An 18,810-nucleotide genomic window follows, 5' to 3' on the forward strand; every position below is an offset into this window, starting at 1 on the left:
TGTTGAGTCCCAATCACCATGACTGGCTCTATCATATTCTATTGAGTTGAGAGACACACACAACCATTAGTGATGGGGGTTGCTGATAGAACATCTGGTGGAATTTGACGGGAAGGGAGAGGCAGGGAGATGGCTTAGGTGGGTGATTCTGGCCCATTGCCCTGCTCACCAAGAGAAGGATACATGGACACACATGTGTCCACCTGTGAGGACACATAGACGAGGACATCCACATACGTACCAGGGAGGCCCAGGAGTCAGATGAAGACAAGGACAAGCCAGAGCAGTTTCTACACAGAAAGGATGAGTGTGGCCACTAGGTGTCTCAAAATGGGCTATTCTGTTGTGTTCACTAAAGAGAACACTGAAGTACTTATGCTTTGGGGTTACTGGAGGGAGAAGTTTCAGGTCCAAGGACTTCAGGAAACAGCAGTCTATTGAGAAGTTACCAGTGAGGAAGAGAGGGTGGGGTTTCCCCTCACACTAGCCAAACTCTTGATTAATGGCCACCTCCATGAAGTTTGGAATAAGTCTGTCTCTGGACTGAGGATTGAGGTGAATGCATGTGGTGGTGGTCAGGGGTAGAGATTCACAAGGGCAAACACTGCCAAGTAGTTTCACAGTGGGGCCCACTTGGCTTAGAACCTATGAGGGGGGCTTCTGGAAAGTTCTTGTCTCTTTCCTTGATGTGGCCATTGTGTGATCAGTAGTTGGTGTCTTCTCCATTCTGAGAGGATCTAGGGAAGGAAGTGTGTGTTTGTGTGTGTGTGTGTGTGTCTGTGTGTGTCTGTGTGTGTGTGTCTGTGTGTGTGTGTAGGTGATAAGTTCTTGACACATATTTTTCCATCTCAAAATGTCTTCCTTTTGGCTTACAAATTGAAGCGGTGGTGCCCCTGGTCCTCAGGTCACCTCCAGTGAGGCAGGTGACACACGGTCGCACTCGGCTCGGGACCGCAGACTGTGCCACTGCTCCACGGCGGTGCGGTGGGTGCCCAGCATCCGGCGCCAGTGGTTGGATTCAGAGGGTCCCGAGGAGTACTGGCCAATGACAATCCGGCCGATGAAGTCATTGCTACTCTTCATGTTGTGACCGAACACTGGAGAGGAGGGACAGGAAGAAGAAAGGAGATGCCATTGAGTGTCTCCCTTCCACAGCTCCATATGTCTTGACCCCCCCCCTTTTTTTTTTATAAAGGGGGAGTATTCTTGGCAGTGCTCAGTGGTTATTCCTGGCTATGTGCTCAAGAATCACTCCTGAAAAGCTCAGGGGACCATATGGAATGCTGAGAAGAGAACCCAGGTCAGCTGTGTGCAAGACAACTGCCCTACCTGTTGTGATATTGTGCAGGCCTTGTACCTTTGCTTTTATTTTTTGTTGTGAGGTCACATTTGGTGGTACTCAGGGCTTATTCCTACCTCTGTGCTCAGGAATCACTCCTGGCAAGGTTGGTGGATGATATGAAGTCCCAAGGATTGAACTCAGGTCAGCTGTATGCAAAGCAAATGCCCGATCTTGTGCTATTACACCACCCTCCATGTACCCTATTGCACCTTTGTTTTTAGGACCCTGTTTTGTTCTGCACTAAAATACCCACCCAGGGGTCCCTCTCCTCCACTGGACTTGCTCTCAATCCTTGAAGTGCCATCACATTCCACTCCCCCAGACTGGCCACAGATTCTTCCCTTCTTTCACAAAGCTAGACACCTGCAAACACATAGCTTTACTCTGAGGCCCAGTGGTTCCACATTTAATGAGTTCTAGAAAGTTCTGAATAGTTCTAGTGCCATTCAACCATCACAACATTCAACCATCATAACAGTGTCCAGTTGAGCCATGAAGAGGGATTTCTTTCTTTCTTTCTTTTTTTTTTTTTGGTTTTTGGGCCACACCCAAAACTCAGGGGTTACTCCTGGCTATGCGCTCAGAAGTCGCTCCTGGCTTGGGGGACCATATGGGACACCGGGGGATCGAACCTCGGTCCATCCAAGGCTAGCACAGGCAAGGCAGGCACCTTACCTCTAGCGCCACCACCCGGCCCCAAGAGGGGTTTCTTAATCAAAGCACTGTTGGCATTGGGAGCAGGATAATTCTTTGTGGTGGGGGCTGTTTGGGCTCTTTAACTTGGGGGTAGGTGGTTTCAAGTGGTGCTCAGAATGCTGAGAGATCCCACCAGTGATTCTTGGCTAGACAGTGCATCAGTTCCATTGACAAGCCTGGAGATGTTGGGCTGCTGGGGTCCTGCCATACTAGGCTTGGGGACCTCCAAGACTGCATTAGTGATGCTTGGGGGACCATGTGGTGGCAAGAATCAACACCTAAAACACAAATAAAACAAAAAAGAATCAACACCTGGACAGGATACAGCAAGTATCCTAACCAGCATATATTGGGTTCTGAAGTAGGATCATCCCCAGAAGTGACCCACTGGCTCCAAATATCACCACCCAGTTAGATGTCACCAGAGTCCCTAGAGGACCAGTTTATAGCAGATGAAAGTCACTAAGGTCAGCCTCGGGGCCTCCTGAGGCCAGACAGTCCTCAGGGGTCCAGTCTCTGTTGTTCTAAAAGCTCTAAGACCCTGAACTTGAAACTGATCCTCAAAGAAATGAAGAGGCATGATTCAGAAATGAAATAGCAGGGGCCCGAGTGATAGCACAGCAGGGAGGGCAATTGCCTTGCATGTGGCTAACCAGGATCCTATCCCTGGCATCCCATATGTCCCCAAAATCCTACCAGAGGTTCTACCTCTAGTAGAATCCCTAGAGGTTCTACCTGTGTTTTGTAGGAGACAGCTCTGAAATTCCAGGGCAAGTTTCATTTCTCATGAAACCTTTCAGCCTAATGTGATGGTTGAATTATCTTCCAAGCCAACTCCTCTACCAAATACTTGTCTGCATGGGGATAGTCCAGGAATGTGGAAGAATTACAGATGGGAAAAAGCCCAGACTCGCCCAGCATGAACCCCACAAAGACAGGCTGGACCCCAGGAGGGAGGCCGATTATCAAATAAGCCAGCTAAAATAGGCAGCCAGCAACAACCAAAATGCTAATGAGCCTGTGTTCCCCAGTGAGCTATGCATCAACCTCCCAACTGAGAAAGAGAAGGGGAGGGGAAGAAAAGAGGAAAACATAAGCCCCATCTAGCCCATAAAACCCAAAAAACTCACAGTGCCCTTGGCCAAGAGGCCTGGCCTGGCCTCAGAACCAAGTATCCAGTACCTGTCAGCTCTTGTGGACAAAAACTAGACTATGTAGGACTGGAGCCATAGTACGACAGGGAGGGCATTTGGCTTGGATGTGACTGACCCGGATTTGATCCCCAGTACCCCATATGGTCCCTCAAGTCCACTCGTACTGATTCCTGAGTATTGAGCCCTGATCACTGCCAGGCCCCAAAACAAACCCCAGAATGATTGAACCATGTATATTTTTCATACAATTGGTAAAATACCCAGTAGGTCTTGCTGGGCCTTTGTAAGATCACCTGGGGATCTCCTGGCTCAGCTGTGTGCAAGACAAGCACCCTCCCCACTGTTCTATCACTCAGGCCCCCATCTGACAAATGTGTTTTGGAGCAGCACCACTTGGGACTTGTTTGACCTTTTGTGGGCAATATGAGCTTTAGAACAAGCCCCCAGTGACCCCTTCTTTGTGGGCCATGAATCGGACACAGATGCTATTAGGAGAACATTTCAGGCCCCATTTGGTTTTCTTCCCAGGAGGTAAAGCTGTCTGCCTCCCCAAAGCTCAAGAATGAAAATGCAGAAGCATCATCTTAAATAATATGGGGTTTTAGTTTCCTGGATAAAGGAAAGAAAGAAAATCTCTCTTCCACTGTTCATGCTGAGAGGAAGTGGATTCAGCCTTTGAAGGAGGTTTCAAAGTTTGTGCAAAGCCAGAGCTGTGGCTCAGTGCTGATGAACACTTGCCTCATGTGTGTGAGGTCCTGGACTCCATCTCCAGCATGGCATAATAAATATCTGTGTGAAATAAAATTGTCACAACTGGAGCCTACGCAATTTACAGGTAGAAGGAAAGATCTGCAAGTCATTCTGTGGTATCTGAGAATGTCTGGTATTCCTGTACTATTATTTGGAGCAGGGTTGACAGAGAGCAGAGGTTCCAGACTGGTTTGGCCTTTACAGGAAAAAAAAAAAAAATCAAGGGGCCAGAGAGATAGTACAGTAGTAAGGCTCTTGGCTTACAAGAGGCCAATCAGAGTTCAATCCCAGAATCCCTTATGATCCCCGGAGTACAGCCAGGAATAATTCACTGAGTGTAGAGAAAGAAGTAAATCCAGAGCCTGGCTGGGTGTGACCCCAAACCAAAAGAAATCACTCAGCTGTCTTCTCACCCTGAAATCTACCTTCTTGAAGCAAACAAACAGAAGACTCCAAGCGGTACCTGAAGCTAGAACCACCCCCTCCGATGGGTCTAGCACCCCCTGGTGGTCAGTATCACCCACTTTGGGAAACACTGATTCTTCGGACTAAAGTTGCTTGCCACCTGTTTCCTACAATAAAGCTTTACTGGAAGTCAGTTAAACCCATTTTTGTTGTTGTTGCTGGAAGATAGAGTGAAGGGGGTGGTGATTTGTGATGCTGGGAAATAAACAGGGCCTCATACATGCCAGGCTCTACCACAGAACCTCAGCCCTTCTTGGTAAGAAAGGACCACTCCAGTGTCCCTCTGGCCTGCCTCAAACTAGACATTGTTGTTTTTTTTTTTTTTTTTTTTTTTTGGGGGGTCACACCTGCAGCGCTCATAGGTTACTCCTGGCTCTATGCTCAGAAATCTTCCCAGGCAGGCTTGGGGGACCATATGGGATGCCGGGATTCAAACCTCCTGCATGCAAGGCAAACACCTTACCACTGTGCTATCTCTCCGGCCCCTAGACATCTGTTTTTTGCCTATGCAAGTTGCTTCATATGACCGTGCTAACCAGATGGTTAGCAATGGGACCACCATCTTCCAATCTGCTGGCTTGTTTGTCTCCCGCTCCTAAGATGCCAGTAGAACCCCACCTTCATGGTTATAAGCCTTACCTGTGTGACTGATCCCTGATCAGTGTCAGGATCTGAGGCATTTCCCTGCCTGGCAATGCTCTGAGCTTATGCTACACACGATGAGCTGAAGAATGAGGCATTCAAATGAGTTTGCACTATCCACAGACTCCTGGGAGAACAACCCTGGGTTCTCTGTGGCCTCTGCCCTTTATTTCAGTTCACAGTTCACAGCCTCCCCACCCCACTCCCAGCCACTATAAGTGAATTGTGATCATAAGGAGAACAGAGTTTCTGAATTCTGTAAGACCTAGCACATCATTGAACCAGGTGATGATGGCCTCAGGGCCCTTAGGAGCTTCAGGGACTCATTCATTCAACCTCCCTTTCCTGTCTCACTTCCCCAACTCTCATCCATCCTTCCTGGGTTCACTTCTCAAGAAGCCTGCTTATACTCAATTCATTAACATAGGATACTGAGCAGAATAAACTCTTGTGTAGCAATTCCATGAAAACCTAAGTCAGTGCTGAAAGGGAGATCAACCTACATATAATGTAAAAAATCTTCAATCACCTTGCTAGGAGACAAGAACCAGGTGCCAAATAATCTATGGAACAACCTCTTGTGTGTTCTGAAAAGGTGCATATGAGAACAGAAAACAATATTGGGACAAACATTGTGCCAAATGGCAAAGAATGGTGAAGGGGCAAAGGAGAAAAAAACAAATGAAAAAGTAGATGTAGGGGACAGGAGAAATAGCACAGTGGTAGGGCATTTGCCTAGCACGCAGCTGACCCAGGACTGACTTGGTGGTTCGATTTCCAGCATCCCATATGGTCCCCGGAGCCTGCCAGGAGTGATTTCTGAGTGTAGAGCCAGGAGTAACCTCTGAGTGTCATCGGATGTGACCCCAAAACAAACAAACAAACAAACAAAAAGTAGATGTGGTTGAAACTTCTTACCTTTGAGAGAAAGCAACAGAAAGAAAGAGAAAGGGGTAGGGAGGCACATACACAAGTCTTTGGCTTGGTGAAACCCAGGGACTCCATGAAGGTGGAGGCCCTGGGGCAGCAGTGGCTGATGTGAGTTAACTGGCAGTGCTGACCAGTTAACTGACAGGCAATAGCTTAGGAAAGTGAGTGGCAATCAACCTGAGCTTCTCCCAATGGAACTTTTTAAAACATAATTTATAATCGAAAGCAATTAAACCAAATGAATAATTTCATAATACAAGTTGCCTGGGAGAATATTGAGATTTGTCATTGCTGTAGATATATACTACAGAAGGTACCGATGGTGAAAACGGGTGAAGACTGAATACTGAAGGAAATGCAGAGATAGCACAGGTAAGGTGCTTGTCTTGCAGGCATCTGACCCCGGTTTGATCCCCAGCATCCCATAAGAAACCTGGCCTTTTTCAGGAGTGTTCGCTAAGCACAGAGCCAGGAAAATGCCCTGAGCACTGGTAAGTGTGGCCTCAAAACAAGAACAAACAAAAACACAACACAGGGGCCAGAGCAATACCACAGCAGTAGGGTGATTGGCCAACCCTGGGCAGACCCGGGTTCGATCCCTGGAATCCCATATAGTCCCCCAAGCCTGCCAGGAGCAATTCCTTCCTTCCTTCCTTCCTTCCTTCCTTCCTTCCTTCCTTCCTTCCTTCCTTCCTTCCTTCCTTCCTTCCTTCCTCCTTCCTTCCTTCCTTCCTTCCTTCCTTCTTCTTCCTTCCTTCCTTCCTTCCTTCCTTCCTGTCTTTCTCTCTTTCTCTTTCTTTCTTTCTTTCTTTCTTTCTTTCTTCCTTCCTTTTTCTTTCTTTCTTTCTTTCTTTCTTTCTTTCTTTCTTTCTTCCTTCCTTCCTTCCTTCCTTCCTTCCTTCCTTCCTTTCTTTCTTTCTTTCTTTCTTTCTTTCTTTCTTTCTTTCTTTCTTTCTTTCTTTCTTTCTTTCTTTCTTTCTTTCTTTCTTTCTTCTCTCTCTTTCTTTCTTTCTCTTTCTCTCTCTCTTTCTTCTTTCTTTCTTTCTTTCTTTTCTTTCTTTCTCTCTTTCTTTCTCTCTCTCTTTCTTTCTTTCTTTCTTTCCTTTCTTTCTTTCTTTCTTTCTTTTCTTTCTTTCTCTCTTTCTTTCTCTCTCTCTTTCTTTCTTTCTTTCTTTCTTTCTTTCTTTCTTTCTTTCTTTCTTTCTTTCTTTCTTTCTTTCTTTCTTTCTTTCTTTCTTTCTTTCTTTCTTTCTCTCTCTCCTTCTTTCTCTCTCTCCTTCTTCTTTCTTTTTTTTATTAATTTTTATTTTGAATTATGAGAACAAAGGTGCAAAGAAAGAGGACAAGGTAAAGTTACAGTGGAAGGACAATCACCCATAACATAATTCTCAGAAGAAGTCCCCTTGCTGATATCTTAACTTTGAACTTTCAGCCAAAGAACATTAAGATAAATAAAACAGAATCCATGTACAATTACTTTGTCCCTCAAGTCCCCAGATTGTAGTACATCATAATATTTCTTAACAGCACATAAGGCAATATAAAGCCATAAAACTTATGTAACTCCTTAAACATTAGAGGCATAGTATTTTTTACATTTCCATGTACATGCATATTAGCTTAAGTTAACCTCAAATTTTAAGTGGGTGCATTTTAAGGATTAGAGTCAAAGAAGCACAGTAAAAATGGTGTTAGAGTGGCAATTGTTTGCATAGGCCCACCAAAATATGAGAGGCATGGAAAGGAATAACCTTGGCCTAAATACAAAGAGATCCTACCCCTGAAGTTTCCTGGCATAAGACCAACTCTAGGCTTCAGGCAAGTTATCGTCCGATCTTTTCTTTCTTTCTTTCTTTCTTTCTTTCTTTCTTTCTTTCTTTCTTTCTTTCTTTCTTTCTTTCTTTCTTTCTTTCTTTCTTTCTTTCTTTCTTTCTTTCTTTCTTTCTTTCTTTCTTTCTTTCTTTCTCTCTCTCTCTCTCTCTCTCTCTCTCTCTCTCTCTTTCTTTCTTTCTTTCTTTCTTTCTTTCTTTCTTTCTTTCTTTCTTTCTTTCTTTCTTTCTTTCTTTCTTTCTCTCTTTCCTTCCTTTCCCTCCTTCCTTTCTTTTTGTGTCACACTCAGCGGTGCTCAGGGTATACTCCTGGCCCTATGCTCAAAAATCACTCCTGGCAGGCTCCGGGGACCATATGGGATGCCAAGAATAGAACCAGTGTCTATCCTTTGTTGGCTGCGTGCAAGGCTAATGCCTTGCCGCTGTGCTATCACTCCGGCCCCTTTTCTTTCTTTCTTTCTTTCTTTCTTTCTTTCTTTCTTTCTTTCTTTCTTTCTTTCTTTGTTTCTTTCTTTCTTTCTTTCTTTCTTTCTTTCTTTCTTTCTTTCTTTCTTTCTTTCTTCTTTCTTTCTCTCTCTCTTTCTCTCTCTTTCTTTCTTTCTTTCTTTCTTTCTTTCTTTCTTTCTTTCTTTCTTTCTTTCTTTCTTTCTTTCTTTCTTTCTTTCTTTCTTTCTTTCTTTCTTTCTTTCTTTCTCTCTTTCTCTCTTTCTCTTTCTTTCTTTATTTAAGCACCATAACTACAAACATATTTGTAGTTGGGTTTCAATTATAAAAAAGAACACTCTCCTTCACTAGTGCAACATTCTCATCACCAATGCTTCCCATCTCCTTCCTCCCCCATCCCCTGCCTTTATTCAAAAGAGGAATTCTATTTCTCTCACTCACTACCATTGTCATGATAATAGTTATCAGTATAGTTATTTCTCTAACTGAACCCACCACTCTGTGGCAAGCTTCATACCATGGACTGGTCCTTCCAGCCCTTATCTCTATTGTCTCTGGGTATTATTACAATAATGTATTTTACTTTTCTTAAATCCCATAGATGAAACTATTCTGTGTCTATCTCTCTCCCTTTGGCTTATTTCACTCAGCATAATAGTTTCCATGTCCATCTATGTATAGGAAAATTTCATGACTTCATTTTTTCTGACAGCTGCATAGTATTCCATTGTGTATATGTACCACAGGTTTTTTTTTGTTTGTTTGTTTGTTTTTGATTTTTGGGCCACACCCGGCAGTGCTCAGGGGTGACTCCTGGCTGTCTTCTCAGAAATAGCTCCTGGCAGGCACGGGGGACCATATGGGACACCGGGATTCGAACCAACCACCTTTGGTCCTGGATCGGCTGCTTGCAAGGCAAACGCCATTGTGCTATCTCTCCGGGCCCGTACCACAGTTTCTTTAGCCACTTATCTGTTGTCGAATATCTTATTCCCCCCCAGATTCTGGCTATTGTAAATAGTGCTGCAATGAATATAGGTGTGTAAAAGGCATTTTTGTGTTGCGGTTTTGTGTTCCTAGGGTAGATCTCCAGGAATGGTATAGCTGGATCATATGGGAGCTCAATTTCCAGTTTTTTGATGAATCTCCATGTCAGGCCATTAATAAGAATTGCTGGGGCCGGCAAGGTGGCGCTAGAGGTAAGGTGTCTGCCTTGCAAGCGCTAGCCAAGGAACGGACCACGGTTTGATTCCCCGGTGTCCCATATGGTCCCCCAAGCCAGGGGCAATTTCTGAGCGCTTAGCCAGGAGTAATCCCTGAGCATCGAACGGGTGTGGCCAAAAAAGAAAAAAAAAGAATTGCTATATTTCTGAGGATGGACAGAAGGCCTGCTGGGGTGTCATATTCTTAGCATGGATGGCTGTTTTGAACACTCACAAGGAATTTTCACCGAAAGGACCTCTGGGAAACCTCACCCCTGCACAGATAATTGGTAAATTCCATAGAGCTTTTCTGAGATTCGTGTTATGGTACTGACATTATGCTCCCTTCACAACTAACATCTAATTGGCTTTTCTTCCTTCTGCTGTGTGTATTAAAGGCCAAATATAGCCTTGATTAAATTTCTCTTTACCTGGAGACACTTAGAGACAATTTTCTTCTCTCTGTCAGCTCTGAATTTACATCAAAAGGTTTGGCCAGGATGTAGCATTGGGCTGTCAAACTTCTTACCAGGTATAAAATCTGCGTGTCTTTAGTCTGTCTCTTTCACCTGCTCCTTATACACAAAAAGAGTCTTCTTGGACCAGAGAGATAGCACAGCAGTAGGGCATTTGCCTTGCATGCAGCTGTTCCAGGACAGATGGTAGTTCAAATCCCGACATCCCATAGGGTCCCCTATGCCTGCCAGGAGTGATTTCTGAGCACAGAGCTAGGAGTAACCCCTGAGTGGCACCGGGTGTGATCCCCCCCAAAAATGTCTTCCTGCAGAAATAGGTAACCTGATAAAGAAAACTTAGCTCCTTGCTACCCCCCAAAAAATTTTACATTTGAAACTAGTTGGGCAGAATATGCTTTGAGATGTTAAAGTTAACACTCTCCCTTTTATCTCAGGAGCTTTACTAAAATAGTCCTCACCAGAATTGCATATCCCCTTAGCCAGGTGAATTGTTTTGTATATCAAACAGGGCTACTGTTAATGTTTCTTTGTACCAGAAGTACCATATTTTTCGGCATATAAGACGACTTTTGAAACAAAAAAAAGTCAACCGAAAATCGGGGGTCGTCTTATACGCCGAGTATATCCCGAAAAATGTTTCAATATGCCGCTAAACGAAAATTGTCTGAATATTGCCACAAAACGAGTTTTCCAACTCCGTCCTGCATAAATCACTGCAAGGCTGCTTAGACCGCCTCTCTAACTCAGCCAATCCAAGCAGGCTTTTTATGCATGCAAATTAGACAATGTTCTGTACCTGAATCTACACTGTAAAAAGCCTGCTCAGATTGGCCAGAGTCAGAGAGGAAGTCTATTACAATATAACCTTTGAACCTTTGCTTGTTGTGATTGGCTCACTGTGGTACATGAGCACAGGAACACATGCAGCACATGCAGCACAGGAAAGTTCTGTCTGATACAGCGAATATAGGCCTAAACCTATGTTTTAACTGCAAAATTAGGGGGTCGTCTTATACGCCGGAAAATAAAGTATCTATATTTTGTTAATCTGAACTTTCTTCTCATACCTGTGACTGGCAATTTACTTCATGTATACTTTTTCCACACATCAAAGTTTAGATTGCTGTTTCTCCCATACATTCACTGTGCGGTCTCATTTTCTTCATATTTCGCTGCCCGTGCATCCACTCTCCTCAAGGGAACTCAGAGAAGTTCTCTAACTCAACAGGACCCCAAGAGCTAATCAGTAGCATCTCCATATTGTTTTCCATAAAGGCTGGGCTAGACAGCATTTCCACCAGCAATGAATGACAGTTCCTTTCTCCCCACATCTCCACCAGCACTTCTTGTTCTTGTTCCTTGTGATGTGTGCCAGTCTCTATAGTGTGAGATGGCATTGTTGTTTTGATTTGCATCTCCCTTATAATTAGTGATGTGGAGCATTTTTTTCATGTGTCTTTTGCCATTTGTATTTCTTCTTTGAGGAATTGTCTGTTCATTTCTTCTCTCCATTTTTTGATGGGGTTTGGTGTTTTTTTCTTGTTAAGTTCTGGCAGTACCTTGTATATCTTAGATATTAGCCCCTTATCTGATGGGTATTGGGTTCAGGAGTGATTTCTGAGCACAGAGCCAGGAGTAACCCCTGGATATGCCCCTCCCCCAAAAAACCAAACACACCACAATTTTTTTGTAGCAAATACCTTTTTTTAAGAGGTTGTTGAGGTAAAAAAAAAAAAACAAATACCTTTATTTGGGGGAGGGCACACCCAGTGGTGCTCAGATGCTACTCCTGTCTCTGCGCTCAAAAACTGCTCCCAGCAAGCTTGGGGGATCATATGGGATACCAGGGATTGAAACTGGGTCCATCCAGGGTTGGCCGCATGCAAGGTAAATGCCCTACCACTGTGCTATCATTCTGGTCCCAGTAGCAAATACCTTATTCACAGTGCTATCACTTTAGTCCCCTATTTACTATTTTTTCAAAAGTTGAGAGAACTAAAGTTTGTAGGACTATATGTATTTTATTTTTTTAAAATATCTTTATTCAAGCACCTTGGTTACAAACATGATTGTAGATGGATTTCAGTCATAAAAAACAGCCCCCAGAAACATGATACCAACAACAGAGACTGTGTGAAAAGTGTGTTGGCACTACGGACAATGTCTTAGATCAGACGATAACTTGCCTGAAGCCTAGAGCTGGTCTTATGCCTGGAAACTTCAGGGGTAGGATCTCTTTGTATTTAGGCCAAGGTTATTCCTTTCCATGCCTCTCATATTTTGGTGGGCCTATGCAAACAACAATTGCCACTCTAACAACGTTTTGACTGTGCTCCTTTGACTCTAATCCTTAAAATGCACCCACTTAAAATTTGAGGTTAACTTAAGCTAATATTCATGTACATGGAAATGTAAAAAATACTATGCCTCTAATGTTAAAGGAGTTACGTAAGTTTGATGGCTTTAGATTGCCTTGTGTGCTGTTAAGAAATATTATAATGTGCTACAATCTGGGGACTCGAGGGACAAAATAATCGCACATGGATTCTGTTTTATTTTATCTTAACGTTCTTTGGCTGAAAGTTCAAAGTTAAGATATCAGCAAGGGGACTTCTTCTGAGAATTATGTTATGGGTGATTGTCCTTCCACTGTAACTTTACCTTGTCCTCTTTCTTTGCATCTTTTGTTCTCATAATTCAAAATAAAAAAATTAAAAAAAAAAACAGCCCCCTTCACCAGTTCAGCATTCTCCTCACCAATGTCCCCAAACTCCCTCCTCTCGACTATATGTATTTTAGCAGTACAACTTTATGTCTCTGAAGTAAACATTGCCAAATTCCTAAAGTACCAAGTCTCTCCACCAGCCCCATGGGATACTCCCCTCTTCCTTCTTTCATTTTTTTTTTTTATCTTTTTTTGAGGGGGAGGGTTGGAGCCACACTCAACAGTGCTCATGGCAGGGCTCACTCCTGATGGGGCCCGGGAACCATATGTGATGCCAGGGATTGAACTGGGGTCAATTATGTACAAAACTAGTGCCTTCTTATTGTACAGTATCTCCAGCCTCCTCATTTCATATTATGGGGTGTTGCTTTTGGACTACACCTGGCAATATTCAGAGTTCTCTCCTGGTTCTGCACTCAGGGATCACTCCTGGTGGGGCTCAGAAGACTAAATAGGGTGCTGGACTCAAACCTGGCCACATGCTAGGCAAGAACCCTACCTGCTGTTCCATCTTTATGATTCATGCCATTATTTTAAACCATGATTGGGGCCCACCCAGGGATTGAACTTGGGGTTCTGCACTTGCAAGGCAGGTGCTCCACCATCTGAGCCACATCCCAGGCCCTTGGGCATCATTTATTTCTAGAATTAAGACTTTAATTAGAGGTTGGAGAGATAACACAGCAGTAGGGCATTTGCCTTGCACGCACCCGATCTAGGATGAATGGTGGTTTGAATCCCAGCATCCCAAATGGTCCCCTGAGCCTGCCAGGAGCAATTTCTGAGCACAGAGCCAGGAGAAAACCCTGAGAACCATCAGGTGTGACCCAAAAATTAAAAAAAAAAAAGATTTTAATCAGAAAGCCCAATGTTTTGATGTAGAGGTCCATGGCAAAGGAAAGATGTTCTCTCAAATAGGTAAAAATGAAAAGCATTTTCTCTGGGAGGAGCCCGGTGGTGCTGGGTGCCAACAGAGTTATATCCCTCATGCTGGGAAGATCAGATGATGCTAGGGATGGAACCTGGGGCTCCTGTCAGCAAAGCACACATTCCAGTGCTCTGTGCCAGGTCCCCCTCTCTCTCCCCAAAACTAGGAATTTTTTTTCACTCCTGGCACGATTGACATCTGGGATCATACTTTCCATGGTCAAGGACTTAGCTGTACCTCTGGTTTCTGCCCACTGGTAGCCCTACGTAACCTTTTAGCCACTCACAACCATCACTATTCTCAATCTCTCCACTATGGCCAAACAAGCAGCCCCTGGAGTCATAATTTACTCCACCTCACCTGTTCACTTTGTGGATGGGGAGACTGAGGCCCGGGGAGGAGAAGGAAGGGAGCGCTCTCCAGTGGCCTGTTGCTATGCGTGCAGAAACAGACTTGTTTTTCCCTATGAGATCTAAATTGTGGTTGCTAATTTCACTTGCTAGGGCAGACAGTGCTGGAAGGAAAGGCTCTGGTGTGGGTGTGATAAAACATCGAAACTCAAAAAAACAAAAACAAAAACATAAAACCTCACCAACTCTTGGCATAGGTGTGGGGTGGCAGACTTGGCACCTCCTAACTTTGCATGTCTGGTTCCCACGATTCTCACCTGAAGCACAGGACATTGGCATCCCTTATTATCTTAGGCTAGGTGACTGGCTTTCCATTCCTTTTATTTCTCAATTAAAATTTCTTTTTCTTGTTGTCCTGTGTGGGGGCCATGCTAATCTTCTCTGTATAGTTCCAATTTTAGTATATGTGCTGCCAAAACGAGCACTTAATTTAAAGATTTTTTTAAATTTATTTTTAATTTTAATAGTTTTAATTTATTATTTGTTTCTGAGCCACACCTGACAGTACTTACTCAGCACACCTCAGCACTTACTCCTGGTTCTGTGCTAAGGAATCAGTCCCAACAGGCTTGGTAGTCTACATTGGGGTGTTAGAGATTGAACCCCAATCAGCTGCATGCAAGGCAAGTGCCCTCCTGCTGTGTCATCTCTGCCATCCCCTCCCCACAGTGGGCTTCCCAGGGGCTCACTTTTGGGGCCCTCTGGTTAGAAAGCAGAGGCTTATGTCTCCCCAGTTTGGCCCTCACATTTGTGGCTGGGGCCAGCCTGAAGCCAAATGCCTCCCGCCAGCTTCTCTGGCCCTTGTGCCCCTGCTGGTCTGCTGGTCTGTGGTGCTCTGGCTCCTGAACCAGCTGGCAGCGCCAGGGTGATTAAGTGAGAGGAATGGTGGGGAGACAACTCAGACAGCTGGGCCAAGCTATTAACCTCCAAAGGATCAGCGTTCATATCTCTCTCTCTCTCTCTCTCTCTCTCTCTCTCTCTCTCTCTCTCTCTCTCTCTCTCTCTCATTCTCACTCTCTCTCTCTCTCCCAGACACACACACACACACACACACACACACAGAGTGATTATGACAGTAGCAGGTCTAATTTTCCAATGAGCTACCTGTGGGAAGGCCTGGTCCACTTACTGACTGTGCTTTAATTGCCACAGCAGGAATGTTCAATGCTCTGTTGCCTTCCACATATCACAAAATTGGGATCAGGGGTTAGAGCAATAGCAAAGCGGTAGGGCATTTGCCTTGCATGTGGCCAACCCGGGACGAACCTAAATTCAACCCCTGGCATCCCGTATGGTTCCCCGAGACTGCCAGGAGTGATTTCTGAGTGCAGAGCCAGGAGTAACTCCTGAGCACTGCAGGGTGTGGAACAAAAAAAAAAAAAAAAGGAACAAAGTTGGGATGAGGAGACTAAGCTATTTGCTTAGAGTTGGTTCATGATGAGACTAAGAATCAATCCAAGCCTCTGTAATATCAGGATCTGCTCTCCGAATGATTCACTTCATTCCATGACAGGGTTCTTTAATCACCACTACTGCCACCATCACCATCATAATCACCACCACCAGCACTATTATGATCACTGTGATCAGTACCACTATCACTAGCACCACCATGATCACCCCACCACCGTCACCATAATCATCCTCAGCATCCCCACCGCCATCCCACAATCACCATCACAATCTGGTATTTGTTGCATCCTTATCAGACACTCTCTAGAGCCTTTTATACAAAGTGCTGAGATGGAAAGCTCACACAGAGGAAGAAGAGGAGAAAGGGACCTTCATTTGCCCACATCATTCATACTTCTAAGTGACAAAGGTGAGATCAGGACCCAAGTCCTACCTCACTCCAATTCATTGTCTGGGTGCAGCCCCCCCCACTGGAGTGTCCAGAGTTCAACTGGGTGGGGAGCAGGGGGAAGCTGCTGCATGGCTGCCAAGTGAGCACAGCAGGGATGAGCTGAGGCAAGATGCTGGGGAGCAGCAGCCCTGGTGCAAACCTCCAACATCACTCCATCTTTAGGGGGCCTGATCCATGTAGAAGGATCCCTGGCAGCGCCACCTTCCCCTTCTGAGGCCCTTGCTGGACATCTCCCCAAAGCCCTTTCCCTTTTCCAGTATACTCTCTGCTGCCCTGTCTACCCCTGGCTCTTCCTGGCCCAGTACTGGGCCCACAGATCTCCTGCCTCATTCTCTGCTGTCCCCACCCCAATCTTATCTCAGCAACAGATTCACTGAACCAAATGCACTCGATGGCTGCAGAAAGACAAGCAGCGATGAGGTGCAGAGCAGGTGCATGGGAGCACATGCATGCTCAGAGCCAGGCCGCCAGGCAGGCGGGGGCAGGCTGGTGGGGTGCCAAGCAGACATCCCAGGCTTGCCAACCCAAACTGTGCCAGAGAACTCATTGCCAGGGCTCTCTGAAACCTCGGTTCTCCCTTCCCCAAGCCCAGAGGCCCTGATGAGTCAGTCACTGTGGGTGAGGGCAGGCTCAGGGTCTTTGAAAGAGCTGGAACAATAATAACACACACATGGGGTTGGGCTGCCTGGAGCAATCAGGGGGAGGGATGGATCAGTGCTGATGAGCTGATTTCTTTCAACATGCAATGATGATTATCTTTGTCCTTGGTCCCCTTTTTAAGATCCCCATTAGCACAGAAGATCCCCCACAGCATTCCTGGGTTCAGTCAGAAATGTAGCCTGGGGGAACAGAGTGATAGCATAGTGGTAGGGCATATGCCTTGCATTCGGCGGGAACAGATTCGTGTGTGGTTTTTGGTGTGGCCCAAAAACCAAAAGAAAAAAAGCAAACGAACGCAGCCTATTTGTCTTGCATGCAGCCAACCTGGGTTTGATCCCCAGCATTCCATATGGTCCCCCAGGCCTGCCTGAGTGCAGAGCCATGAGTAACCCCTGAGCACCGCCGGGTGTGGTTCTCACCCCCCCCCAAGAAAAAGACTATAAAAGAAATGTAGTTTATTTGGGCCCCCACAGACCAGCCCATCAGAAGCCGCAAACACTGAGGCCCACAGAAACACTGAATCAGCAGGGTGAAGTTCGGTGTGTTTGGAGATTGTGGCCAATGGTGATCAGGAGATCGAGGGTCAGAACTCGGGCCCGGAGAGATAGCACAGCGGTGTTTGCCTTGCAAGCAGCCGATCCAGGACCAAAGGTGGTTGGTTCGAATCCCGGTGTCCCATATGGTCCCCCGTGCCTGCCAGGAGCTATTTCTGAGCAGATAGCCGGAAGTAACCCCTGAGCACTGCTGGGTGTGACCCAAAAACCAAAAAAAAAAAAAAAAAAGGGTCAGAACTCAGGCCGGCCACATGCAAGGTGAGATCTGGACTTTCTGGTCAGGCTGATTATGTTTGATCCCAGGCTGGGGGGAGAGGTCAGCCTTAGTTTCTCTTTCACATGGCAGGTTCCTGCTGGGCCCCAGCCCCTGAGTACTTTCCCTGCACCCCTGCCACCTTCAGTTCCAGCTCCAAGACCCTCTCCAGTTCCTTGGACCCTGCTAGACAGTGCAACTGGAGTGTTCCTTTGCCTTCCTCCCACCCCCACTACAAGGAAGCTCCCTGTGAAGATGGCCACACAGCAGCCGTGCCCATGAGGGATGCACAGATGTTAGACAGGTCCGAGCATGTAGTAGGTGCCCAATAAAAACTCAGCCCACGGGACAAAGAGATAGCACACACAGCTGCCCTGGGTTCAATCCCTGGCATCCAAATTGTCCCCCACCCCCCAGCCTGTAAGGAGTGATTTCTGAGCACAGAGCCAGAAGTGTCCCCTGAGCGCTGCTGGGTGTGGCCCCCAAACCAACCAAACAAACAAAAGAAAACACCCTCCCTCATATCCTCAGCCCATGGGGACCACCCAGGGCTGCCTCCTGGCCCAGTGCTCCCACCACACCTGCCTGCTCCCCCCACTAGGAAGCCAGGGTCCTTTCCCAAGCAATAGTACAGTGGGTTTGATCTATAGTCCAGAAAGATTGTATGATCGATTAGATCTTTGGCATCCATATGAGCACCACCAGGAGTAATTCTTGAATGTAGAGCCAAGAAGGAGAGCACTGCCAGGTATAGCCCCAAAACAAAACAAACAAACAAAAAACCCAAAATTTAAAAATAAAAACATCTGATTTTTTTTTTTTTTTTTTTTGGTTTTTGATTTTTGGGTAACACCCGGCAGCGCTCAGGGATTACTCCTGGCTCTATGCTCAGTACTTGCTCCTGGCAGGCTTAGGGGACCATATAGGATGCCGGGATTCGAACCACCATCCTTCTGCATGCAAGGCAAACGTCTTACCTCCATGTTATTTCTTCAGCCTCAAAACATGTGATTTCTAACCTCATGATTTTTTTCCAGAATCTCATCTCCAAGAGCCACAGCCTGGGATGCTGGGGAATGGGAGGCAGACTGAGAAAATTGGTGGTGGGAAATGAATATTGGTGAAGGGATGAATGTTGGAACATTGTATAATTGAAACTCAACCATCAACAACTTTGTAACTGTGAATCTCATGGGGACTTAATAAAATAAACAAAGTAAAAACTACAAAAAAAAACAAAAAAAACAAAAAAAACAAAAAAGCCACAGCCTCTTCCTGACATGTGAAGGTAGGGAGTGTAGGCAGAAATCAACCCAGATGAAAACTGCAAAAGAAACCAGCCCCCACCCTGGCAGGAGCTGCTGAGAAATTGAATGAGCATCCTATCCAGGCTGCCAGAGCTTTTCTGGAGTCTCTCAGCAGACACTTAATTGCAGACCACCCTGACTATGGTGAGGATGTGTTTGGAAACAAGCTAATAGGCTGT

General features: G+C 45.5%; 1 protein-coding gene and 1 pseudogene across 3 annotated transcripts in view; both read right to left on the reverse strand.

Annotated features, from left to right (window-relative positions):
* Nucleotides 1-397: 397 nt before the first annotated feature.
* Nucleotides 398-18,810, reverse strand: part of SYT17 (synaptotagmin 17) — a 60,302-nt gene continuing 41,889 nt past the window's right edge. For all 3 annotated transcript variants that reach the window (XM_049789167.1, XM_049789166.1, XM_049789168.1), the window contains exon 8: nt 398-1,097. In XM_049789167.1, the coding sequence (XP_049645124.1) occupies nt 901-1,097 (197 nt within the window). In that variant the 3' untranslated portion in view covers nt 398-900. The remainder of the gene's footprint in view (nt 1,098-18,810) is intronic.
* Nucleotides 14,323-14,418, reverse strand: LOC126031822 (uncharacterized; annotated as a pseudogene).

Source organism: Suncus etruscus, chromosome 15 (genome assembly GCF_024139225.1).
Source record: "Suncus etruscus isolate mSunEtr1 chromosome 15, mSunEtr1.pri.cur, whole genome shotgun sequence".
NCBI classification, from domain to species: Eukaryota; Metazoa; Chordata; class Mammalia; order Eulipotyphla; family Soricidae; genus Suncus; species Suncus etruscus.